This window comes from Rhopalosiphum padi, chromosome 2, assembly GCF_020882245.1.
Source record: "Rhopalosiphum padi isolate XX-2018 chromosome 2, ASM2088224v1, whole genome shotgun sequence".
Classification (NCBI taxonomy): domain Eukaryota; kingdom Metazoa; phylum Arthropoda; class Insecta; order Hemiptera; family Aphididae; genus Rhopalosiphum; species Rhopalosiphum padi.
Genome location: NC_083598.1, coordinates 34,812,964 through 34,839,245, shown reverse-complemented (window position 1 = coordinate 34,839,245; position 26,282 = coordinate 34,812,964). Strand labels below are relative to the sequence as shown.

The window sequence follows — 26,282 nt, the reverse complement described above, 5'->3', positions numbered from 1 at the left end:
TGCTCAATAACTGAGTAAAATGTAAATACAAGAGATTTTTAAGGTAGAATTATCTAAAAAAAAATAATAATACAAATCAAATAATAGTAGAATAGGTTCGTGAATATATTCACATCAATAAGGAATTACTAAACATTTATAAAAATAATGTATTTATAATGTGTATACTGTATAGAGTATATGTATACTGCTCAAAAATATTAATGAGTAATAATAATAATAATAATACAACAACATTATCTCCATTCTTCACGGTGTGTATATTTTATGTTAAAAAACTACAAAATAATTATAGTTTTTTTTTAAATACGTTATTTTTATTTTAAACATATCATAAGATAATTTTGTGTAGACAACTAGGTAAATTCGTAAGTGTTCATTAACGTATTACGTATAGAAAATACAGAAATAATAATTTGTTTGAAATATAGAAAAATTAAAACAGAGACAGAAAGCAAATGATTATCCAATGAGAAGAAAAGTTATTTCAGACAGAAGCTCCCCACAAATGATTATCCAATGAAAAAAAAAGTTATTTTCAAACAAAAGACTTAGTAGGATCGAGTTAATTTGCCGTCCTAAAAGATTTCAAATATACCGAGTTCAAAACCACTCGCCTCGCCTCAATATCTCTGGGTCCAAGCACATAAAAACGCTGGCTTCCAGAACAAATAATTACAAGGGAGAAGAATAGTTTTATACCAGTCCCAGAAAACTTTTCACTTATCGCTAAAACTTTTTTTTTAAAAGATCCTTCCACTTAATAAGTTCCCGACCAAGCAGTTATAATACTTGCATTCTGTTTTAACGTTGTTACAATTTCCGTTTATTATTGCTGTAACAAATAACAAAAATACTGCAGCCATGTCCTCCAAATTTCTTCATACTTCAATTATATTTTATTGAAAATATTTATTTTTATTTTGTATGTATACATACATTTATGTGCACTATTTAGATTCATTTAAATAAAATACGTATTAAGAGAACGCCGCATGTGTTATCTTCGTCTTACACACACACACATTATAGTAAATTTTCGTTCAGTTTAATCCACTTTATGTTGTGGGCTTTAATATTAGAGAAAATTTACCTATATTATCAAACTTAATGATAAAAATATTATCTAGGATATCACAAGGCTTTTATTGATATTTTAATTTTATTAAATTTATTGCCTTGTAAAATATTAAAACTTTAAACTTCTCACAAGTCATAACTCACTTTAAAATTAAAATAATAATAAAAGTCTATGTGATGCTCTAGTAATATTCTTATTTTTCAGTTTGATAATAGGTAAATGTATTCTTACATTAAAGCTAACAACATAAAATGGATTCTGCTGAACGCAAATTTACTATATTATATATGTGTAAGACGGAGACATCACATACGGGTGTAATATTATATATTGTATTGAAATCTTACTTTTAATTAAACATTACCCATTACTCATCCGAGATAATATGTATATATATATATATATATATATATATATATACTACCGCAGATTATTGTTATTTATTAAGCAATAAAGTAAATTGCAAATACCAGTACTTGTACTAGGAAATCAGTAAGAAACATTATAGTACATGATTGAGTTTTAAAATAAGTAGATAAACTTAGAATGCATTGATTGGAAAAATGTATGTTTCTATCTTAATGATTAGTATAGTAAAAATCCTAAAGTTTGAATAGTTAAACAAAATTATACAATCAAACACATTGTGTTAAAGTCGTATTTTACACAACTTTATAGCATCATGACTATAAAACATATAACTAGATACATAAAATTCACAATATTCTTAGGTTAGACTTGTATTAAAAGATTAGAGCTTGTGAAACCCCTGAAGGATATTGCACATTTTGTAATTTGATAAAAAAAAAAGAATTACTAAGGATTGAAACATCTACGCAGTAGTTTCTTATGTTGATCATGAAAAAAGTATTACAAATTCTTAAAACTGACTTACTGCTCTGAAAAATATAAAAAATATAATTATCTATGTATTAACCTAATTGTTTGTTTATCGCTAAAAGTTAAGAAATCATTATGTAGCCTAAACTCCTTGCGGTATAATGACACCAAAACCTCTACAACTTCTATAACACATTATGATACTATATAGTATTAGTAAAAATATTTATTTTTTAATACTTAAATATGTACCTATGTATACGTGTTATTTGCTAGTCATCATCTACCATTCCACCAACACATTAAAAAAATTGTTAAATATTATTATAATATAAGTAAAGCACATAAGAAGTATACTAATAGTTATAATTAGGCAGCTACCTACTAATCTATGGCATCTGTTCAAGAGAAAAACGTCAGAATTTGTAGCTAAGGCCGTCGCTATATAATGTGATGTACTAGAAAAAAAATCAAATGTTTCTTTAAATCTGCTGTAGTATACATCAGAAGTAATTAATAGATTAGAGTGTTTTTAAATTGTAACTGTTTTTAAAGTATATATTTCAATAGAAAACGCGCGAGAAGTCGAGAAGATAACTATTGCCGCCGCCTGCATTGGTAGATATAAAAGTGCTTGAAATAGCTAGTATGCGATTGTACAATGATTTAGTGATTTATGAAGAATAATAACTTGTTTTCGTTATAAGGTATATATATAATAATACCTAATCTACATTTTATCACTTCGCTTGTTTTTTGCCGTTTTATACGGTTAAAAAACCATAACAGAAAAAATGCACTTTACTGTTTTGTTTTGTTTTTTATCTTTATAGGTAGGCCTACATATAATAATAAACTATTGTGTTATGCATTAGATAATGAATAACTATTATGCGCAAAACATGAAATTATGTTTTCGCTCAAAAAAAAATTGTTACAACAAATAAAAACAAACAAAAAAATCATTATAGGGCACCGATGACTGTTTAACAGTAGGTGTACTGTGTGCATATTATTATATGTAGTCATTTGATATTGTATACAATACCCGCTGACGGAAATTAATAGTTTTATATGTTATTTGAATATAATCTAATAGCATTTTAAAGTCGTATACGAGTCCGTGATGGTTATGTTTGGTTAAAGCAATATAATATATTAATATATATAGGTGGGTAACTAATTTATATAAATTAAACGTTATGACTATTATGAGTATATTGTATAACTCGTATAAGAGTCTAAAATAATATTAACAACACAAATTGTATTGTGTATAGGTATATATTGTAAAAAGAGAAACGTAATATGATCAATAAGAATTATTATAACTATCTCGGGAGTTGGGACTCGGCGTATATAAGCGTTGTATAATAATATATGTATACTATATTAATATGTACACCTATGAACCGTTAATTTAAAAAATCGGAGACCAGTTTACACTTCATATTTTTATTAGGTTATCTACCTATCTGAAAAACGACTCTAATAAAGTAGCATAATTTTATTACCCCCAATAACTACATACATTCAAACATTCAATATCTCAATTATTGCTACAATAATAACTCGTTACTATATACACTACAATTCGGGTGATAAATTCTCAACATTTCAATAGATATACCGTACGCACTGACTTATCGTGATAAATAATATATACATAAACGTTTTATGCTACGTCTATATATGATATTAAATAAACCGCGGTAGGCGTGCGAAATCGTAATTGCGCGTATACCGTAACTCGCAAGTCGAGAAAAACGACTTACTATATAAACACAATATCTGTGTAATATAAATAATATAATATATGGTGCGTTATAGTATAATAATAATAATATCTCTGAGCACCTATTTAACCGTCGAATAAATATATAATTTTTTTTTACAAACCAATCAGCATCAATAATTTAAAATCACGTTCGGACCCACCGCATTAATAGTCTAGTGAACATATAATATTGCTGATTATACCTATACCTAGGCAATAATAATATCCATCTACTCGTACGGAATGATGATAAAATATAGCTATACTATGTGCGCACTCGGACGAAACGAAATGTCGTAAAGGCGTACACGTGAACCATTAAAATCAATCTTTTCGTGGGTTCTGAAAAAATATTAAGGTGCGTATAAATTATTAAAATATATGTATACGAACGCCCATTTTCCGCGGACTATACCTAAATTACAAGTAAGTATCTCGCAGTAGTAATATCATACGCTCAATATTATACCTCTAGATACACACAATTATAATATACGCACTGCAGCAGTTCGGCAGTATTATACCTGCCTACCTACCTGTTAATTATAATAAAAGACGTGTACTACAGTGTACACACCTATTTACCTGCCGTGCGGAAGATTGTAATTACGTATACCGTAAACCGTAAATAATTTTAACCGACTGCGGTTAAAACTTAATTAAAACACATCAATCATATTATTATGGAGCCTACGTAGATTTATAAACAATATTATATACCTGTACGCGGCGATGTACCTACCTGCCTATGTTCTATGTATATTTTTTTATAATAAGTATAACTGCGATTACTAACTGCAATGAAGTGAAAAAAATAGTATTTAAACATTTATAAACCGCGCTGCTTTGATAAGACTATGATAGGCATAGCTTATGACAAACGACCGTTTTGTAGATTAGGGCAACGATATAAACAAGAGCAGAATAGAAATTATTAAATACAATTTAAACGTTATATTAATAACCGGTGAACTAGCTCTGCTCTTTATCGTATGTGTGAGGCATTGATTAAGTCACTGAAATAATGGATGTGTTAAATTTGAATTTAGTGATAAATCAATTTGGATACAAAAAACGAAGACCGGTCTGTCAGTTTAATAGGTAATATGTCTTAAGATTGGTCTACATTTTTATTCTGTAAAGAAAATGATAAATTAAGTATTATTGAAATATATTTTTTAAATAGGTAATCTATAACAAACTAAAAAAAATCATTTGAGCAGAAATCGTTATTATTTTACGTGTAGATACTAGATATCCAATTTCGTCATAACGCTCATAAAAATATAGTGAGTTCAAGCAAAATTTCTTATTTTTTTAAATTGCAGTTAAAATACTTACTACTTAATTAGGATGTCTATATCACTTAATACTACAAAAGCTACACCGTTTAAAATCTAAAATTATTAATAATAATTAATGAGTAGTTAATAACTAACCATATAGCTATGTAGCCAAATTAAATTCTACGATACCAGCTACTTCATTTTTTTTCAACCATACGAAATTCGAGTTGGTACCTATATAAAATCACTTGCATTTTATTTGAACTTTGACAAAAACAATATTCCACATATAACAACCCATAGTTATACCTACCTACCTAGCTATTATCAAATCGTGGCATTGAAACAAAATATGTATTGTTAAAATCTAGTAAAATTCTCACGTCACTCGAAAAAACATTCTTTTTTTTATGGCTATTTACAATAATTAGACAGGTACCTACATGCCATGTTGCATACGTTGATGATGTTTACACAATATTACAATAATATAATATTTTCCCATTCGCGTATAAAGTACCCTAAGTAAGTATACCTAATACCTAGGTAGATACCTAACTCTTATGACCTATGTATCTACATAATTTTTATAAATGTTCAACAATATTCACACTTTTTTAATGCTAACATTGCTAACATTCCAAACCGTTAGTAATTTATTAGTTTATTTAAAAATAAATTATAATATAGGCATTTATTATACATTTCTTATAAGTTTGTTATCTATTTGAAATGTTTGAATTTATGGAATATTGATTATTGAATATGTACTGTAGGTACCTATATTGTCATGCACTGGCGTAGTGGCATATTGGTAAATATATTATTAATTATGCTTTTCACCAATGTCCAATGCCGTTTGTGAATTGTAAATTTGTAAGTCAATGGTAGGTAAACCCCGTAAGTATTCTGTATGTCTGTTAAGTCTTAAGTCTCTACGGACTCTATCTGCTATCACCTTTAAAAAATTCAGTCTCGAAGACACGTAGACACACATTAATTGGGTTTGATGAACAGTTAAAAATCGTAATAACAGCAATACTAATATGTAAGTAGGTACTAAATAAAAACTAAAGTATCATTATAAAACAATAATCTTGAGGTACCTATAAAATATCGGTTTTATTCTTCATATTTAATTTACAAAAAAAGTTATTAGTTAAATTTAAAACATAGAAATATTTTTTTTTAAACAAGTTAATTAGTGCATTATCTAAAAAATAAAAACCTATTGTAGACTGTAGTTAATATCAATGTTCATCTATTGTTATGGTGATAAATAAAGATTCTGAACTAAAATTATAATCTGATTGCTTCTCGCCAGCATGGAACATAATACCTAATCAGCAATAAAAATACCTACAATTTATGGATATTTACAGTTCTCTAAATGCGAATAAATTATATATTTTATTATTACAATTTACAGTTTAATACGAGCTTACATAAATTATAATAACAAAATGTTTAATGTATATTGTATAGGTACCTACTCTATGTCTCTATAAGTACTTTTCTTCTTTTAATAGGTTTCGACCTTTAAAACCAACTCTTTAAGCAATTAGCTGCCATCTTTCCTTATCCTCTGCAACTTCTCTTTAATAATGTTTACATTGGTGCTACTGCTACAACATATTTTTTTAATAATCGTCTCAATAAGCGAGTCCTCCTCCCTCCAAGAGTGACCGGCCCATTAGTCTTCTTTTTGTAATTTCAATAGTCTGGTCTTAAAACAAGTTTTTAGTTCTTCATTATTGTGACATATCCTCCATCCCCAGTGTCGGTTTCCATAAAATACTCTTACAATTTTCTACTCAAACGATGTTTGCAATGTTTCTTCCACCTTTCTCAGAGTTTAAGTCTAAAAACACATACTACTGGTCATAACAAGGTCATGTACTTATGTATAATCAAGTTTTTAGTTTTCTTGATAAGACCTCAGAGCCAAATTAACTTCCTAGATTATAACACCTACTTCCCACACATAAGTATCCTCATGTCCACATCAAAATTAATATCATTATCTTTGATTATTATGGATCCTAAATACCTAGGATAATGAGTCTCTTATATTATGACACGGTTTTTAATATATCAATGTTGTACATAATAGTATAATACTAAATAATACAGGTAGGTAGTTTTTTCAACAGTAAACACTCATTAATCATTACCTTGAAAAGAATTAATGTTTTCAAAAATATATTTTTTATATAACTTAAAGTTCATTATAAAACAATATTATCACAACTTTAAAATGTTTTCCCTTTTTAAAATAATCTATAGATTTCTAATTTTAGTCCCCAGTAAAAAATTTTCCTAATAATTTCAATACATTTAAACTGTATTTCAAATGAGTATAGTTGTTGTGTTAGAGTATTAATTAGCAGAGTAGTGGGGTTTTAAGATGCTAAGATTAATATTTTAATTTAGGTATCTGGCAATAATATAACATACTGACTACTGGTACAATATATTTTTGTACAATTTACTACATTACTATTTTAAATTGGAATATATTAACATACATTAAACATTAATAATTATCTACAGATAACTACTAAAAAATATGTCAAGGGTTTGCTATCAAACAGCTGATTATGACTGAATAGAAAAAAATGTAATTAAAATTATTTTCCTTATACAATTAATTTTATCACAATTCATTTTGACCCATTTGAACTTTTTATCTGTTATTTTATTGATAATTTAGCATCTAAATGAATCATAGTTCATAATAATCATGTTCAACCAAATATGTCATTTTATGTTAAGCTAAACATTCTTTTTTGATATAAATAAAATCAAATAATTTTTGATTTGCTTAACACTTATTTATACCCTTTCCTTACAAATAAATACATAAATATAAAACTCACATGAAACATAGTTTAAAAAAAAGACAAAATTATCTTTACAGCGTTTAATTATATAAAAAAATACTTAAAAATAATTTTACATTAGTTATCACCAAAATAAATTGAATAAGAACAGTTTGTCAAATGTTAACTATTCATTATTTAAAAAAAAAAAAAAAAACAAATATGAACTGAATAAACAATACTAATATCATCTACGATGGATTTCCAAATTCCTAATTTTGTTTGAAGCATTTAAATATGCCACTAAAAAATAAATAATGAGCACTGAATTTTGAGAAAGGGTGCTCTACTTTTTAAATAATTAATCAGTAAAATATTTTTACAATCATATAGGTTTTTGAATTAAATTAGATAGCCCTATATATAAAAAAAAATATTATATTTTTTATAATTTGATCAGATTATCAATGTTCACAAAGTATGGTAGGCACCACCACGTCCCAAGTAAAAGAATCGGTATCCAACAAATCCGACTGCAACAATACCAAAAGCTAAGACCATGCCACCTGAAATAAATTAATAGAAACATGTTATAAAAATTACTTTTATATCTTTTTAATATGAATTAATTTCAATAATACCTAAGAAACTTGGACCATCCCAACTCCTAGCCGGAGATGGTGCTGGAGATGGTTCTGGAGTTGGAGGTACAACAGTCGTAACATTTGGACTCGGGGTAGTCGTTGTGACATTTGGTGAGTGTGTAGTTGTTGGTGTAACAGGTGTAGTTGTTGGTGTAACAGGTGTAGTAGTTGTGATATTTGGTGCATGTGTGGTAACATTTGAAGGTGTAGTTGTTGATGGAGCAGTTGTCGTTGAAGAAGTTGTGGTTGAAGGTTTATTTGTTGTAGTTGAGGCGCTAGATGAAGATGGTAAACTAGTGGTAGTGGTGGGTGGAACTAAAGTGGTACTGGTTCCAGATGATAATGGTTTAATTAGTTCTAAAAAAAAAACAAAAAAAAATATTTCAGATTAACAACTAATTCTAATAATCTATTGAAAATAAATAATTAAAATATTAAAATACACATTATTTTTACATTTTATAAATCTTAACAATAAATGTGTAGTCGCGTGAAAGTTCACAAATGGAAGAATAGAAAATGTGTAGACAAAATAATAATGATTGGCAATTGAACTAAAATGTTTAAAATAAACATGCGCAGTACAATATATACATATTATTAATTATGTTTGTTTACTAATAATAAGTTTAAAATGTTTTTATATACATCATAAGGTATTCATTATATTATCAATAATTAATTTATTGATTTTAGAATAAACATTATTCAATATAAATAGCTAATATTGTACATTAATTTAAATTTATTTATTGTGACTTGCCTACTTCAAACTGAAACCAGCTTTGCTTTTAAGAGATATATTATAATAATTTAAAAAATGTATTATTATAGTAATCTCTATTATATAATGAAATAAATACCAAATTATTAACAAAAAAAAAAATACTTAAAACCTAATCAATTTCTTGATTCCAATTTTAGTTTTTATGTTTAACGTTTTAGAATTTTTCAAGGTTCAAATGTTTAATTCCAATACTCTTCAACAAGAACCAAAGTATAATCACTCAATAAAAGAATGCTTGTTCCAAATAATTATTTTAATTTATTTAAGTAACTAATAAATTGTAAAAGAAAAATAGTGAGTTAATTTTTATATTTTTTGAGTCACCTACTAAGTCCATCTATGGTTATCAATAGTAAGAATACATTATTAGGTATGTTAAATAAAAATTAAAGCTAATGTGCTAATGGATTAACTGGATCTTTTTTTCTAATACTTAGATTAGTCAGTTTGTATTTATAAGTAACATAATGTAAATATACAATTTTGTATTTAACCTACTAATATGTCAAATTTATTTTTGAAAATATTAAATAGATTCAAATAATTAAATGTATATCAATAAACAAATAAATAAATAATAATACATTCTACTTCTTTATGTTATAGCCCAAAAATGTTTACAGAACCAAACAATCAAAGTAAAAGCAATATCAATATTCTTCATTACACATATAATCCACAAGGCATAAATTTATCAATCTCGAAAACAAAACAGTTATATAATGTATTTGAATACATACATATAATTTCAGTTAGTCAAATTAAAATTAATAATTTATTATCAAATCAACATTATAAGGAATTTAACATCTTAAAGCATGTATAACAAAGATTATAATATTTTTTTCAATCAAAATTGTTTAATAAATGCTAACACATCAACAACTATAATTAGATTTCAAATTAATGTTATAATATATGATATGAGATTCAATAAAACATATTTATTGGTCAGTACCTAATAAAATTTAAAATAAGTCCATTTTTTCTCACAAGTAAAAGGTCAGTTTGAAAATATAATTGTGTAAATGCTAAACCATACCCTCCATAAACTATAGTCGGGGATACAAAAAATGAGCGCTAGCCCCTGTGGCCATGGTTCATACTCGTCATAGAAACAATTGGTTCTCAGCAACCAATTAATAAACTTGCCATCAAATCCAATAAACCACAAACTATTTATTTTAAGATTTTAACAATCACTATAACCGCTTAGCGCATGACAGTCAGCACTCATTTTTTGTGTCCCCTACTTTAGATTGCCATTATACAAGGGTCACATTAAGTTTTTAAATATTTAAAATTAGATTAATAACCAAGATGATTTTATTTCTCGCAAGAACAACATTAACTAAATTATAAAAAGTTGCCACAAAAACCAACCTACAAGCAATGCTTTGAACAAACCTTATACATGGTTGGGGTTTTTACAATGATTTACTACATGGTAATTACTGTAATATTACTGAAATATGTATACATAAAGAACAGATTTTATGAATAAATTAAAATAAATATGATACAGTATTTTCTGTATAACTATGTTATACATTGATAAATAAATTTAGGTGTATCATTGATTATATGTGATGATTTTAAGTGTATACAAGATACTGTCAAGTTATCGGATAATAAAAAAGTTCATCAGTATCTCGTTGAAATTTCAATATTTTCTGAAATGGGTTATACCATAAAAAGTCTGGGAACCTCTGCTCTAAAATATTATTTTTAATAAATACTAAAATTAATTTAAATAGATACTAGAAAATCACCAATGCATAACCTAATATTGGTATTTAAATTAAAAAAAATTATTTTTTAACGTTTAAACAAGGAAAACAGTACTACATAATCTTATGATACCCTAAAAATTAGAATCTAAAATAACAGAGTAGATACAATTCTCTAGGTGTGCTATTTTGCAAAAAAATAAATACCTAACAAATTTCTTAGTTTATTAAACTTACTACATTAATATACATTAATATATTTGTTAATACATATTTTTAATTTTTAAAATATACAAGGTAAGAAAACTTAATTTAAAATATTGGTTGATGTAATGATAAATGTACTTTTAATTCTATTAAAATTAAATATATTATATTATCATATTATTTTATTATATATTATTATTATGAAATTTTTATTTGAAGAAAACATGGTGACTATACTCCGTCCAACAAGAGAACGGACAGCAGACCGACCAAAATCAGTTTTCCTACACATTCCCCAATGATACCCAGCCACAAGCGAACCAGTTTTGATAGCATGGTGACACGGGGAGTTGCACAAAATTGGCGCATTATCTCGCTAGACAGACTATATTATATTGTGTTGTTTTCATCTTGTAAATACACAACATAGAAAATTTGCATTTAGTAGAATCTATTTTGTGACATAAGTTATAATATTAAAGTAAATTTACGTATTAAAGGTAAGAATATTATCTATATTTTAGTTATATTAAATTAAAAAGCAAGTTATAAACATTTTTTGGTACCCATTTTTTTTTACATAAACATTTTACATACTTATTACTAACATTAAAATTAAAATAAAGAAAACTGACAATATTAAAACTGTCAAAACAAAATAGATTCTACTTAATGCAAATATACTATATATATTTTTAAGACTATACATATTTATTATCAGAAAACTATACAAAGTATTTCAAAATTTGGAGAGTAATCATAAATACGTATTATTTGAAGTTCGAGCAAAATAAACAAATCCAGAATAAAATTGTTACCATTATATTATAATACAGTGATAACAATAACTGACAATAGCAATTAACCTAATTAATTGCTTAACTTAATTATTAACTTTTAATGTTAAAGAAATGTTACTAAGATTAAACAAAATTTGTCAAACAATTATGCATTATCTAAATCTAGCCTTACAAGATTAACTTCAAAATGAAGATATAACATTCTACGCAATTAAAGATCTCAAATAGGTTCATTTTATTTTAGTACTTGAAAACAAATACAATATAAACATCATTTTAAACATGGCTTCAATGGGTAGTTATAGAAAATATTGGATCCTAAATTGTTTTTTTTGTTAAATGAATAACAATGGTCAGTGTACGAATAATTTAATATGATATCAAAGAAAAATGGATATAGATTATTTGAGGTGATATTAATGGTTTCTCATTCTCGTTCATCAGGTCACAATATCAAAATTTTCCGATTAATATTATGCAAAAAAACTAGAGCTGCACACCATCGAAACTTCTTAACAACTTCTTGACAACCTTTAAGATAATAAGTGCTTTAAAACACTTGAAGCCATATGACTTAGGCTATCTCACTGGAGATATAACACCAAACATGTTCATGTATACATATTTGTTTAAGTAATTATTAATTATATATATATATTTATTGATCATGTTACTGTATTTAATATTTATAAATTATAAGGAATTCTAGTTGTTTAAATAAAGATGCCTAGGGTAGTTTAAAAAGAAAAATATTAAACAATTAATTAACCATAAAAAAAAACATAATTTTGTTTGTATAAAATATTATTTTAATGATAAAGAATCGATGAAGAAATAAATACAATTTTAAATATTTAATCAATGTGGTTTAACATTAAATTGTAACATAATAAGTTGAAATACTAGAATACCATATTTTTTAAACTAATTTATGTATAATAATAAACAAATATAATATATATTTTTTTTTTTTTTAATACAAATTCATTTATTTGTTTGTAAAACAAGATAACATTTTTATAATTTATCTCAATATTAATATTTAATACACTGATTGAGATAATAATTTACCCAATCAGTATAAAAAACAGAAAAATAAAAAAACAACTATAAATGATGATGCATTTATAAGAAATTATAGTTGCACAATATAAAAAGTTATCAAAGACAGGCTATTGTTAAATAACAATGAACCACTATATCTGTTTTATAATTCAATCAGTCGGTTGAGATAAATGGAAAATATTACATGTTGTAAAGACAGTTTCATTGTATTAGGTGTATTTTTATAAACAAAAATAACTCTTCAATCATCTAGTTGCAGTGACACAGTCAAAACCATTGTGGCCTAATTCCTCAACCTTGAACACAGTAAGCACTAAGCAGTGTTTAAAAACAGTTATAACAAGAGAAAAACTGTCAGGGGGCGGATCTAAAGTCGATATAGAAAATAATCGGTTGGGATAAATCAATAACTAATAAATAACCTAGCCTAGAGAACAATGACAACTATGCGCTCACATTGCTCACAAATCACAACACAAATAATGTGACGTCGGTAACGTAATTTGTAAACACCACGGCTAAAGTCCAGTGGGTGACGAGCAGAGGGAGGTGGACCGTGCGCGGAGTACGGACGTCATAATCGAAACGCCACGGAACCAGTGGTTCCAATATGTGGGTGGTGTGGGTGTAATCGTAAAAACCCTGCGAGTTATTTTATTTTAATTTTCTGGTAATGGATAGGCGAGTGCGACAAGCTGGTCGAACAATGGCGATCCGAGAGAAAACCTATCGAAGCCACCAGCGAAGCGTACGTGTCGCGTATCGCCGTTGACCTTGAACATACTATTGTCAATATTATTATTGCTAAAATGCTAACGCCGCTGTCGCAATTGTCGTCCTGAATCGTTACTGCGATCGAATGGCGGATACTCACCGACGGGCAGGTTCAGCTCGGCGTGATCTTGCGACTGCTTGGCGACCGTCGAGTTGGCGGCAGAAACGCACGCGACGGCCAGGAGGACGACCACGGTGGTTTTCAACAAGACCATTTTGTCGGATGTATGATGACGATGTGCAAAACGTGGGGGTGTGGTATCGTGTGCGGACAGACACTGACACAATAACAGGAACCGCCGAAGTTGCTAAACGCGGAAGAGATCAGGAACAACTCAACAACAGCACACAAAGCGATCGACTGCGATCAATTGCCACACGTAACGTTACAGTCCGCGGCGCAGCAGTGCTGTTACGGCTACAACAAATAAAATGAGCGCATATAGACAGAATATTATTATTATAGACTGTAGAGAATCGTCGTGTGTGTGACGTATGTATTATACAAGTACATATATAGTATATATGTGTGTGTATTGTATACTTACGCGTGATTCGTGCGATTGTGTTGATGAGTTTATGTGTGTATGTATGTATGTGTGTGTGTGTGTGTGTGTGTGTGTGTGTGTAATCAGAATAAAGACCTCTGGACAGTGTTTATGGTGTTATACACTGACGTAGTGACGACGTCGACGAAGCTTCGTTATTGCGACTGAACGAACGTCAGAATCAGCTGATTCAGCTGTGCGTGCACTGCTTGGCCCGCGCCGAGCGACGGATATTGTAATTATGTTATTTTTTAATGACAAAGACGGCCGTGGAAGAGTCAAACGGTGGCGGCGGCACCGTGGAAGAAAAGAAAACCGCGCGTTCGGAAGGGCCAAGAAGCCAAGCGATAATAAACTATTATCGCTCGCCGTAATATTATTATTATTTATGATTATCATTTATCACTCCGATTTGTCCGATAGCTGTCACTGTCAGTTCATTGTGCTCGTTGTCGTAAAACTAAAATTTAAACAACTATAACAAGGGGATTTGAAACGTCCGAGATGTCCCTCGGATCATGCGTTTTCAGTCGAGCACGACGAAGAATATTATTATCTTTATGGATTTTGCTAACACCAAACACCCTTTTCGTATATTGATAACGCTCCACTGATAACGGTGAATGTCCGCACATCTGGTCCCGCGGTGGTCATCGTCCCGTCCATCCGCTGTTTCACCACCGACGACGCTCGCCCCGCCGTGCGTTAAAATATCGATTTCACCGCTTCAGGGCACCTATCGTGCTGTCGTCGTTGTTGTTGTTGTTGTTTTGATCGTGGTCTGCGTGCCAACACCATAATGTCCGTAAACATGACCGAAGAAGTCCAAAGCGACGAGGTTTTCAAAAAGCTCGATGCGTTGAAAGACATCAGGTGAGGAACGATATTTTACATACTCGTTGCGAAAGTTAGACCCCGATGGAGCGTTCGGGCTGTTACTTGTTTGTCCCATGATTCCAGTCTCATAGTCTGATCAAGGCGATTCACTCGTCGTTTATCAATCGTTTTCGTAACCTCGTCTCTAATAAAGCCGTGATCCGTGTTTTTGGACGTCCCTCTCGGTCATCCACCCGCGATCTGCTGTTGTCTATATGGTCATGCGATAGATTTTTCACGGTGTTTGACAACGTGGTGAACAATGGATAAGTTGGTTTGTCGGTGGTTGGACCGGTTACCCGTTGCTCACAAAATAACCCCTGTCAATACGACAATATCTTACCATAACATTTTGAGAAATTATTTGAGTCGGGGACGTCCGCAGAAAAATAGTTTTGAGAGGTGTTTCAGTTATGGGATCAGTTATTGAACAGTAAAACTATTTTTAATAAATATACAAAACAATTTTATGAAAATTAGGTATATTTAAAATACTTTTTTTTAAATACAAACATTAATATAACAAAATTATTATTAAAATTGAATAAGTAAACAACCATGCAAAAACCCAAGTATTTCGGGGGGTGTTTGAATACCCAAAACACCCCCCTGTGTACATCCCTGATTTGAGTACCTCTATTTATGAATGTACAAACACATTCTTATCGGTAATTCTCCTAAACAATCTATAACCGTTTGTTTGCAGGTATATCTTAAATCTTGCTAGTATAAATCTTTATTTTTTTCTTAAATAAGCAGTCGACCGATTACATTTAAATTGTTTATTTTTTTGAAATATTTTTTTTCATTAACAATATACAATACTATTATTTTAGAGACAAAACTGAAAAACTGGAAACACTAAAAATGAACATTTTGAAAGAAATTGAAGCAAGTGATCAAGAAGATAAATGTCTTATTGAATATCGCAAGGAATTGGAACTTTTACTGCAAGAAAAAATGGCACATGTTGAAGAACTTAGACAGATACATGCTGATATAAATGCTGTTTGTTTAAAAATTTTAAATCTTTGAATAATAAATTTATGATTTTATATATTGTTATTTGTATCATGTAGATGGAAAGTGTAATAAAAAAAGCTGAAGAATCTAGAAATCGATCAATGGAACGTGCTAAACAAGTCCATGATGAATATAAACCTCTTAAGACAGATATTGACCTTATGCGTAGAGATTTACTTGGACTAGAACGATTACCAGAACTTCATGAAGAAGAAAGTGATCTTGTGCGACCAGAGTAAGCATTTTTTTTTAAATGTATCAGTAAATTATTGTGTATGACTATTCTACAATTAATATTAGTTATAGGATTATTTAAAATTTTTTTTTTTTATATAAGACATTTACAATCTGTTTACATAGAAAAACAATAAGTAAATTAGATACAATAAATTACTAGACGTGACAATGTGAGGGAAGGGAGTGTCCAGTGACACTACTTCCAATTTATGAACTTGGGGGGAGATAAAATTTTATAAAAAATAAGTGCTAAATAATATTTAGTAAATCACGCAGCCATTTGTGTTTGATACAACGGAGGGGGTTGTCAGGTATTGTGCAAGAAGAGAGTTTAGATATGAGCGGATTAGAGTGCTTAAAGGTGTTTTTATGGAATTTGTTATAATGATGAGAGGCAAAAGAGGATATTGGTGGTAAGTTGAGATCGTGGTGTATGGTGCGGTTGCTGACATACCCGGGAGCATTGGAGAGGACACCTAGAGTTATTGATTGGAACACTTAGAATTTGATAAGGTTTGAGTTTTTCGAGGTTTGCCAGAGTTTAATTCTGTATGTCTTGCAGAACGTAAAATTTGTTTATAAATTAGAATTTTATTAGTGACTTTTAATAATGTTTTTGAATTTTATAACCTAACCTAACCTTGGAGAAGTTTTCTTAATTTGTGAAGCCTGAGGTTAAGTGAAGTTCTTTTAGCTTTGATGTGATCAGCCCAAGTTAATCTTTGATCAAGAATGAGACCTAGGTATTTGACCGATTTGTCCATTGGAATTTTTTGGTTATTTATATAAACCGGGGGGATTGTTTTAGGCCTGAGAGTAAAGGTGATGTGAGTGGATTTGTTTTCATTAATTTTGTTTTCCATAAGCTAAACCAATCTTGTAGTTGGGTTAGATGGTCTTGGAGGTTGTTAACAGCGGTGGCTATTTTGGAGTTGGTTGAGATTATGGCTGTGTCATTGGTGAAGGTAGCTAGAGTAGTGTTAATAGATTGGGGTGAGTCTGCTATGTATATATTATAGAGTCGGCGATAGGATACTGCCTTGAGGGACACCAGCTTTTATAGGATGTGGGTCAGAAGTTTTGTTTTCACATCTTACTGAAAATGTGCGGTTTGATAAGAATGATTTAAGCAAGAGAAATAACAGGGTAAGTAAAAATAATAGTTTGAACAATAGCCCTTCGTGCCAGACACAATCAAACGCCTGAGCAACATCAAGAAAACCCCAGAGCAACCTTTTTTTTATTCAAGGGATGAGGCACTATTGTCGACTAGTCTGTGCAATTGATGGAGGAAGGAATGCTTACTTTTAAAGCCAAATTGGACATTTTTATAAATAAAATCTCATTTAATTTTTTTTTAATTGTACCTATTAATATAAAATTAAAAAATATGATTTAAATAAAACTTTAATTATGAGTTTTAAAAATAAAATATAATATTTATTTATTTATTTATAAGTATGAGAAACTATTATAATAATTAAAAATATTATTTGGCACATATAATAATAATTCATCAATTAAAATGAAACCTTAAACCAGTGGTTTTCAAACTTTTATTATACATGGCACACTGTACACTTCAAAAAATTTTCATGGTACACTGGCCTTTTTTTAGATGAACAAAATTGTTTTGAATTAATTATAATTATATATACATTTAATTAGAAATATGTGATTGATGGGCTAACAAATATTTTTAATTCTTGAACGAATAGTTGACACATACCCGCATTTTCTTATATCACAATTCAATGCAATCGGTAATTTATGAAAAACCGCGGCACAATTAGTGGATACCCATGGCACCCAGTTTTAAAATCACTGCCTTAAACAATAGTTAAACAATTTTAAAAATGTACAGTTATTATAATACTTTTGTTAACAATAAATAATTATATTGCAATGCACACATAATAGCAATAAAATATTAAATTATATCAACCTTGAAATGTTTACAATAATATGAAAAAAGATATTGTTAAATTAATTTAGTTGCCCAGTTTAATTTTTATTAAATAAGTAGTTGAATGTAATTCAAAAGTCAAGTACTTATTTGAAAATTACCTGCATGTCCAAAATTTACCGATTTCCAACTTTTCTTTAATTATAATTTTTATTAGAAATATTCGGGTACAACATATTGAGAACAACAACCATATTCCTAATCTCTTCAATGTTATTAATTATTATAATTAATAATAATAATATAAACTATTTTTATTGTTCTTTAATATTTATCCATTATCTTTCTAATATATATTTATAAGACATAATTGCATTCAATATTATTTAAATTAACAGTAATTTAATTTTGTTTAATTTTTAATTTTAGAATTTGATCTAATGTAAATATGATAATTAGAATTTGTCGTTTTACATTTTTCTTGGATAGTTATATTTTAACATGTAATATAGCATTTAATAACATTTAAGATTATGGTTTTAAACATATGAAAATAAAAAATTCCCTCTCAATTTGTAACAATTTTTTTTCTAATTATCTTAGATTATTTGTTTTTAATTAATTTGAACTATTTTTATTACAGTCTATTTGTGCAGACCTATTTTGATAAACAAATTAAACCTGCTGTGTCAACTCCCCCTAATTCAGATTGGCACAATGGTGATAGTGTACAAAACCTTTCTCAAGCACATCAGCATGCTCAAGCTGCAGTGGCGGCTTTTCTTGGATCACAAGCAGCTCCACTTCAACAACTTGCTACTAGTAGCAAAATGGTAAATGGTGGACCTGTAGATACTAGACCAATACCTCCAATTCCTGGACCACCAACATTCAGGTACTTATACTTAAACGATATGTATGTGTATTCTACAAATTATGTAGAATATATGTATTGTTTTTGTGGAACATATTTTTTTATCTTATCTGTATTATGTGTGTTTTATTAATCATAGTTTAAACTTTTAAAGGTACAATTTCAGTAAAATAGATAGTATTAATAATATATAATAGATATTATCAGTGGCGTACTGTGAAACTGGGGCCCTAGGGCCTATAGGAAGGACTTAAAAAATATATTTAATAAAATAAATGTTTTACTATTTGATATTTTTTTAGTTTTTATTTTAAAACAATAACATTTTATATACTTAGAAATGAACTTTTGAGCCTTCATTTAAGTAAATTTATCCAAAACTTTCTCTAAATGTAATTGCTGTATCCGCTTATTTTCAATGGAAATAATTGATAAATCACAGACATTTTTCAGCCATAGTATTTCGTAAATAATTTTTTATTATTTTCAGTTTTGAAAATGATCGTTCTGCTGCTGCAACCATGATGGGTAATGTCAAGTATAAAATAAAAGCAGTGCTTACATCAGGGTATGTTGTAATAGGAGAATATTCTATTTATAACATTTCTATAGTCTTTCTTTGTCTTAGACTTGATGATATCCTTGATATATGGTCGAAACAATATAGTGTCTGGTGGGCAAAATTTGGAGAAATATCTTGGTCATACTTTTTTTGTAGTATTTCTGTTGCTTTGTTTTATAGTTCCTTATTGTTTAGTACAATTAATAAAATTGATTATATGTCTAAAAAATTTAAAACATTCAGAAACTTTGAAATCTCCATTCTATTTCATTAATACCGTAATCAAATGTTAAATTAAATATTTTAAATTTTTCTTAATGATTCTAATTTTTATTCTTCACAGAGCTCATAAAAACAACTTTTTTAACATTATTTCTTGAATAAAAATGAAATTGTCTTTTTTTATGACATAGTAAAAGTTAAGTACTATTCCCCTCCGCCCAACTTTGGTTGTACCTTGAGTACCCCAGCCTAAATACGCCACTGGTTATTACTTATTATTATAATCAGTTGTTTCTTCTATTAAAATGATTAAAATCAACAGGCATTTAAAATTATTAATTTATCTCGGCTTAAATTATTTATAATAAATATAATTTGGTATTCAGCATAGACCTCAATTTAAGATAATATGCTAATTATATACTATATTTTAAATTGTGGCAGAGGCTATAGTTTATGACATTACATTTTTTTTAAATTTGTTTATTTATCAATTATTTGTGGAAAATTTGAAACTATCTAATATCTCTATTATATGTAGTCTCAAATATTACAATTATAAATACTTATGTCTAAAATATCACTTAACTTTATAAAAAAAATGTTCAAACATAAATATATATTTCAATTTTTAAGGACTATTATCTATACTATTTTTTTTTTTTTTTAGACAACAACCACCACCAATGAAATCATGCTTATCGTGTCATCAACAAATACATCGTAATGCTCCAATTTGTCCGTTATGCAAAGCCAAATCCAGGAGTCGTAACCCGAAAAAACCAAAGAAAAAAGATTAACTAGCAATGACTCAAAGTGACAAGTCTGAATTAAAACTTTTAATCAGAATTCAAAGTATATGAGAATTTAAATAAGTCTACTTTGCTGACACTGAACTGGCTTTTAAAAATTAGACATTTTAGAATTATGGAAATGTCTATTTCTTTTTGTTATACTAAATAAGATCTTATTTAGATGCTTACCTTATAACTCAAAATAGGCTGGCAGAGCTAAGTATGAGAATTAAACTTAAACAGTATTTTTATTTTTTAAAATATTTTAAGGATCATGTATATAGTATATAATATATATACATATTAAAAAAAAAAATGACAGTATTAAAAATAAAAATTTTTAAAACTGTGATTATCTTGAATTCACATTCCTAAAATAAGTATTAAATTTAAAAAAAATGTATTTCTTTGCATTCAATTTTTATCATTAAAGTATTTATAATTTTGTATATTCAAATCCAAGTTAATGTTTTCTCAGTTAATTATAACAAATATTATCTTAAGTGATTTGTGTTTGTATATAAATGATTTTTATAAACATATGATTATGTATTATGATAATGTCCATGGTTAAATCATATATTTAGCCACGATAATGCCATTTAATATTAGAAGCAATAATGAGTGTAAAAATATTTTCTGATTTACTAGTATTTATTGATTTGAATGATTTGTTTATTTTTGCAATGTCACAGAAATTGGTTAATAATGAATTTTAGTTTTGTTCTTTATCAATTTTAATGAGTATTGATTTACAATATACCTTTGTCAATTTATAATATATATAATTTAAGTATTCTCATAGTTAATACCTAATTATAATCATGTACAATATCTGTTCAATTCTGATATTTATGTTTTGAGTTTAAGTTAGGTTATTGAAAGAAATTGTCATTAAAATTCAGTTGTTCAAACTGTTTACCATTTTAAAAAGTTATGGTTTTAACAGATTTCTTTTTATAATACAGTGTGATCACAATTTAAGGTACCACTAAATATCTCAGCTGAATGCAAGGTCATTTCTGCTCGACTTAACCCTTGTAAAAGTCGTAAAACATAATTATGAGGTGGGTGGTATCTTTCTGGGTATCGTTTGGCATATGTTCTAGCAGCTAGGCGTACATTACGCTGACATTCACCATAAATTAAAATCAATTCCACTTTTTCAGTCATTCATATTTAAAAAATTATAGGAACACTTAATAACGCACAAACTTTGATGCGGGTCTAGTTAAAGAATAAAACCAAGGTGATCTTTTCATCAAACTAAAACCTTAACAGTTACATTATCTGATTATCTTATCGTTTTAAAACTATTGAAAAATAAAATAGAATTCCACTTTAAAAATAGTTAAAATTGAAATTGTATTATATCAGTCAACGAAACAAAAATTATCACATACTTGATACCTATCTGGACGACATACAATATTATTAAATTATTATTTGTAAACAGATAAGGTAAATTGAACATTTATTTTATTATTTCCAATGGTTATAAGTGAAAATTTCGTTAAACACAAATTATGTATTAACTAAAATGGTGACTTCTCTAATTTGGTCAATTTTGTAAATAGAAAAAAACTTTTTATACAAAAAACTTTTAAAAAATAATCTATCCAAATATGTAAAAAAAAAAATGGTGTTTCCATTTAAAAAAATGTAAGTTGTATTGCGCATGCGCACACCAAGTGTAAAAAAATTTTAAATCATAAATAAATGTGTATCTAGGTATCGCCTAGGCCTTCTAAAATATTTAATTCAATACAAGGTCATTCAGCCGAGATATTTAGTGGTACCTTAAATCGTGATCACACTGTATATTCCATACCTTTAATTATTTCTATGTGATAGTAAGTTTCAATTTTGAGAAAAGAAAAATTTCACAGCGGCAGTCAATGAAACCTCAACCATTTCTACCTCATTTTTTTTTTTTGCAAAACCTTATTAGTTTTAGTTTAATAACACTGCGTAAAACAACATATAGTTATGGTGAGGGACTGATTTTATCTAAACTAGTAGTTAAATGGTTTTCTATTACTTTAATGTGTCATACTTCATCTACTACAAACTTGGCACACTTCAAGGATACTTGTGGCGCATTGGTTAAAAACCACATATCTTAACTCTACAAACTATTTTCTGGATGCTAACAAAAAATCTAGATAAATGTATAATTACTTTTCTCTAATAGTTGTAGGTAGGTTTAAAAAACATTGGGACACAAGACAAAAAATATAGTGGTACCTTAAATTTATATCCTTGAAATATGATGTATACTAAAAGCACTAACATTTAATTTAATTTATATTTAAAAAATAATGGGTATCACTCAGATCAATAGCATACTAAACAATTTTCTGACCTAAGTAAAATTACTATTTGACCACCCATGCTCCCCAGCATTTAATCTACATTTTAATTTCCTTAATAACATAAATATTATTATAAAAAAATTGTTATCGCACTAAATTCTTTCACTAGTACCAAACCATTTTGATTTTGATGCAATTGCCTAAAAAAGCCTAATTCAGCTTTTGACATGATGATCAAATTTTCATTAAAATATGCATTTATAATACAATCCTGCAATATGTTCAAAAATTGTTTTTTTTTAAGTATCATTATATAATTACAATGTATCAATATTATAGTATGAATTTAAAATTAGTACAGTATTTTAATATTTAACTAAATGGTATATGCCTGTATGCTCAAAATTGACGAATATACAAGTATAAGATTAGATACAAAATAAGTTAATAAATTTTAAATCTTGACTAATTCAAAATTATACTATAATTATATGAATAAAATAGTCATAAGCATAACTATCTAAGCCTTAATACCTTAATAAACTTTTAAGTAACTAAAATTTGTTCTACAATTTCACTAATAACAATACAATTACTTATACTTTCTTGAAAATATTCATTATTAGAGACCTTATTTATATGCATTTAAAAACTTAAAAATAAAATGTTTTTATAATTTATAATTTCATCAAAATAATCTTACATACATAAATGAAAAAAAAAATTATTAAATTAAAATGTATTAATTACTAAAATATAAGTAAAAGTAACAGTTTATAAAAATTATAAGATAATTAAATTAATTTTAATCTTTAAAAAAATATTCAAACATTATTAATATTAATTCTATATATGGTTGTATACTGGTGTATATTGTTTAATTATATTTTACATATGTGGTTGTAACACATAGTAACATACCTAAAATTCAGATTTATAAATTAAAAAAAATAATATGTTTTAAATAAAGAAAATAAAAACTTATATGTTAAGGGTAGAAACTGATAAGAGGTCAAAAATATTTTTGCATTTTTCTATAAGGTATTACATTTTTTTATAAAATTTTCAAATTAAACCCCAACATGGCTATTATATATTCCTAAAATATTATCTTGCACAAAATATTCTTTAATCAGGTTTAATAATAATTATTTATTTTAAATTAAAATTGCTAGAACATTAGATAATGTTTTAATTACTATAATAAACATCTATAAATATAATGATAAACAATTTTTTTTTTTATGCAATTTAATAATTTTAAAAAAAATATGATTATTTCAAGGACAACAAATACAATTTTGTATTACAAAGTAGTAATGCATTATTATTATGTGTAGTGGTATTACTAACTTAACACTTTCATTATTCCTGATCTGATTTTTTTTTCTCTTGTTGTTTAATGCGATAATCTGATAATGCCGCCTTAATAGCATCCTCAGCCAACACTATATAAAAAAAAATTAATGTTATTTAAATATAATAATGTATAGTACAAAAAAGAAATAGATATATTGGTTGATAATTAAAGTATTTTGATGTAGAAATTTTAAATATTTTAACTTATTTAAATTATTGTTATTATAATAATTCAAATTACTTGAACAATGAAGCTTCACTGGAGGCAAAGATAGTTCTTTAGCGATTTCTGTATTTTTTAAGGAAAGTGCTTCATCAACCTAATACATAAGTTATTTGAATAAATATAAATAAATATATATAAATAGATGAATATGTTATAAAGCAACAAATATACAAATAAACTAACAGTTTTTCCCATAACCCATTCTGTAGCTAGTGAACTAGAAGCAATAGCAGATCCGCAGCCAAAAGTTTTAAACTTGGCATCAACAATTCTACCATTATCATCAACTTTAATTTGTAACTTCATGACATCACCACATGCAGGTGCTCCAACCAATCCAGTTCCAACATTTTTGTCATTTTTATTCAACGATCCAACATTACGGGGATTTTCATAATGATCAATCACCTGTAATTAATGTAAAATAATATGAATACTATAAAACACTATTAGATTATATCTGACATTGTAATTAGATTAAATAAATAGTACTATATAATAGGGTCGGCTATTTGTATTTATCAAAACAGATAATTTAAAAGACATTGAGAGCCAATTTACTTTTATTATTTACAATTAAGGCAATGATGGTGAAAAAAATTGCATTAAATAAGCACAGGATTTTGTTTTACAAGTTATAATATTCTACTCTATTTGGGTAAATACTTAATAATGTATTATGTGATCAGTTTTAACACTTACATTTTTATGATAGAAAAGACACGGGACGCTGTTAGCCTTCGTCGTCAGACACTTAGATATCTTGTTTAAAAACATGATCACGGAAGTTCGTATAAGTAATTGATTGAATGAATGGACTATGGGCAATGGCGAATGCAAGTAATGCAACAGCAATGAAAAAACGATGTCGAGAAAAGGATCAAAACAAGTTGCACAATATTGCAGTAATGCAGCCTACAGGGCTAGAATGTAAGATGGGAATAAAGTAACTAACAAATTGGAATTCAAAATGAAAACCAAAATACAAGACCGTCAGGTTGTCAGAGCCAGTTATCACTAATCGGTATCTGTTATCACAAATTATATTTACTAAAGATAAAAAAAGGAGGAAAATACATAATTTCACAACTAATCCCTTCCAATACAGAACAATAATAAAATATCTTCTTGGCTCTTGCAGCAAGCAACTACTGCTGCAGCCGAAGCTACAAATCAAATAATAAATGTCACGTATTATCATAGAGTAAAATATATTACATGACTTATCAACTGATCGTGATTTCATTATGCTTTTATAATAGACGTTTGCCATCGGCTCCATGAACTAGGTATTTTTTTACAGGTTGTATGTTGCGTCGTGTATCTGGTGAAGTCTAACAGTAATACTTACAAATTGCATGTATTTACATTAATTTAATTTTAATGTGTTAAGTGTTTTAGTAAGTGTCAAAGTAGAAGAGGTAATTATTGGTCTTTCTGGATAGGTACACGTTTTTAGAGTCGTTTAAATGTTTCAACATTATATAATTTAATTATATACTGTCCGGTTCACTATCACATTTCTGA

The 26,282-nt window shown here is 27.8% G+C and overlaps 3 protein-coding genes across 4 annotated transcripts; 1 reads left to right on the top strand and 2 right to left on the bottom strand.

The window, feature by feature from the left end:
• Window positions 1-7,892: 7,892 nt before the first annotated feature.
• Window positions 7,893-14,525, bottom strand: LOC132921545 (porimin-like). The gene is made up of 4 exons (XM_060984617.1): window positions 14,362-14,525; window positions 13,914-14,231; window positions 8,448-8,807; window positions 7,893-8,372 (listed from the first exon to the last, which is right to left on the bottom strand). The coding sequence occupies exons 2-4, from the start codon at window positions 14,026-14,028 to the stop codon at window positions 8,278-8,280; spliced, it is 570 nt and encodes a 189-aa protein (XP_060840600.1). The 5' UTR covers window positions 14,029-14,231; window positions 14,362-14,525; the 3' UTR covers window positions 7,893-8,277.
• Window positions 14,526-14,763: 238 nt separating this feature from the next.
• LOC132921543 (zinc finger C4H2 domain-containing protein) lies at window positions 14,764-21,590 on the top strand. Of its 2 annotated transcripts, XM_060984615.1 has the most exons (6): window positions 14,764-15,234; window positions 16,074-16,245; window positions 16,317-16,495; window positions 19,047-19,298; window positions 19,768-19,845; window positions 20,732-21,590. In XM_060984615.1, the coding sequence occupies exons 1-6, from the start codon at window positions 15,161-15,163 to the stop codon at window positions 20,859-20,861; spliced, it is 885 nt and encodes a 294-aa protein (XP_060840598.1). In that variant the 5' UTR covers window positions 14,764-15,160; the 3' UTR covers window positions 20,862-21,590. The 2 variants fall into 2 exon arrangements, with proteins under 2 accessions (XP_060840598.1, XP_060840599.1); XM_060984616.1 differs by lacking the exon at window positions 19,768-19,845 and having other exon boundaries at window positions 14,767-15,234.
• Window positions 21,591-24,294: 2,704 nt separating this feature from the next.
• Window positions 24,295-25,779, bottom strand: LOC132921546 (iron-sulfur cluster assembly scaffold protein IscU). Its single transcript, XM_060984618.1, has 4 exons — window positions 25,458-25,779; window positions 24,939-25,163; window positions 24,771-24,849; window positions 24,295-24,618 (listed from the first exon to the last, which is right to left on the bottom strand). The coding sequence occupies exons 1-4, from the start codon at window positions 25,530-25,532 to the stop codon at window positions 24,536-24,538; spliced, it is 462 nt and encodes a 153-aa protein (XP_060840601.1). The 5' UTR covers window positions 25,533-25,779; the 3' UTR covers window positions 24,295-24,535.
• Window positions 25,780-26,282: the final 503 nt, after the last annotated feature.

What these genes read in the sequence shown, in the direction of transcription:
- LOC132921543 (XM_060984615.1), top strand. Translation starts at nt 15,161, where the DNA reads ATGTCCGTAAACATGACCGAAGAAGTCCAAAGCGACGAGGTTTTCAAA. An exon ending in GATGCGTTGAAAGACATCAG is followed by an intron (nt 15,235 to 16,073) that starts GTGAGGAACGAT and finishes CTATTATTTTAG; the next exon opens with AGACAAAACTGAAAAACTGG. An exon ending in TACATGCTGATATAAATGCT is followed by an intron (nt 16,246 to 16,316) that starts GTTTGTTTAAAA and finishes TGTATCATGTAG; the next exon opens with ATGGAAAGTGTAATAAAAAA.
- LOC132921546 (XM_060984618.1), bottom strand. Translation starts at nt 25,532, where the DNA reads ATGTTTTTAAACAAGATATCTAAGTGTCTGACGACGAAGGCTAACAGC. An exon ending in GTCTTTTCTATCATAAAAAT is followed by an intron (nt 25,164 to 25,457) that starts GTAAGTGTTAAA and finishes CATTAATTACAG; the next exon opens with GTGATTGATCATTATGAAAA. An exon ending in AGTGAAGCTTCATTGTTCAA is followed by an intron (nt 24,619 to 24,770) that starts GTAATTTGAATT and finishes TTTTTTATATAG; the next exon opens with TGTTGGCTGAGGATGCTATT.
- LOC132921545 (XM_060984617.1), bottom strand. Translation starts at nt 14,028, where the DNA reads ATGGTCTTGTTGAAAACCACCGTGGTCGTCCTCCTGGCCGTCGCGTGC. An exon ending in CGAGCTGAACCTGCCCGTCG is followed by an intron (nt 8,808 to 13,913) that starts GTGAGTATCCGC and finishes TTTTTTTTTTAG; the next exon opens with AACTAATTAAACCATTATCA. An exon ending in GGATGGTCCAAGTTTCTTAG is followed by an intron (nt 8,373 to 8,447) that starts GTATTATTGAAA and finishes AATTTATTTCAG; the next exon opens with GTGGCATGGTCTTAGCTTTT.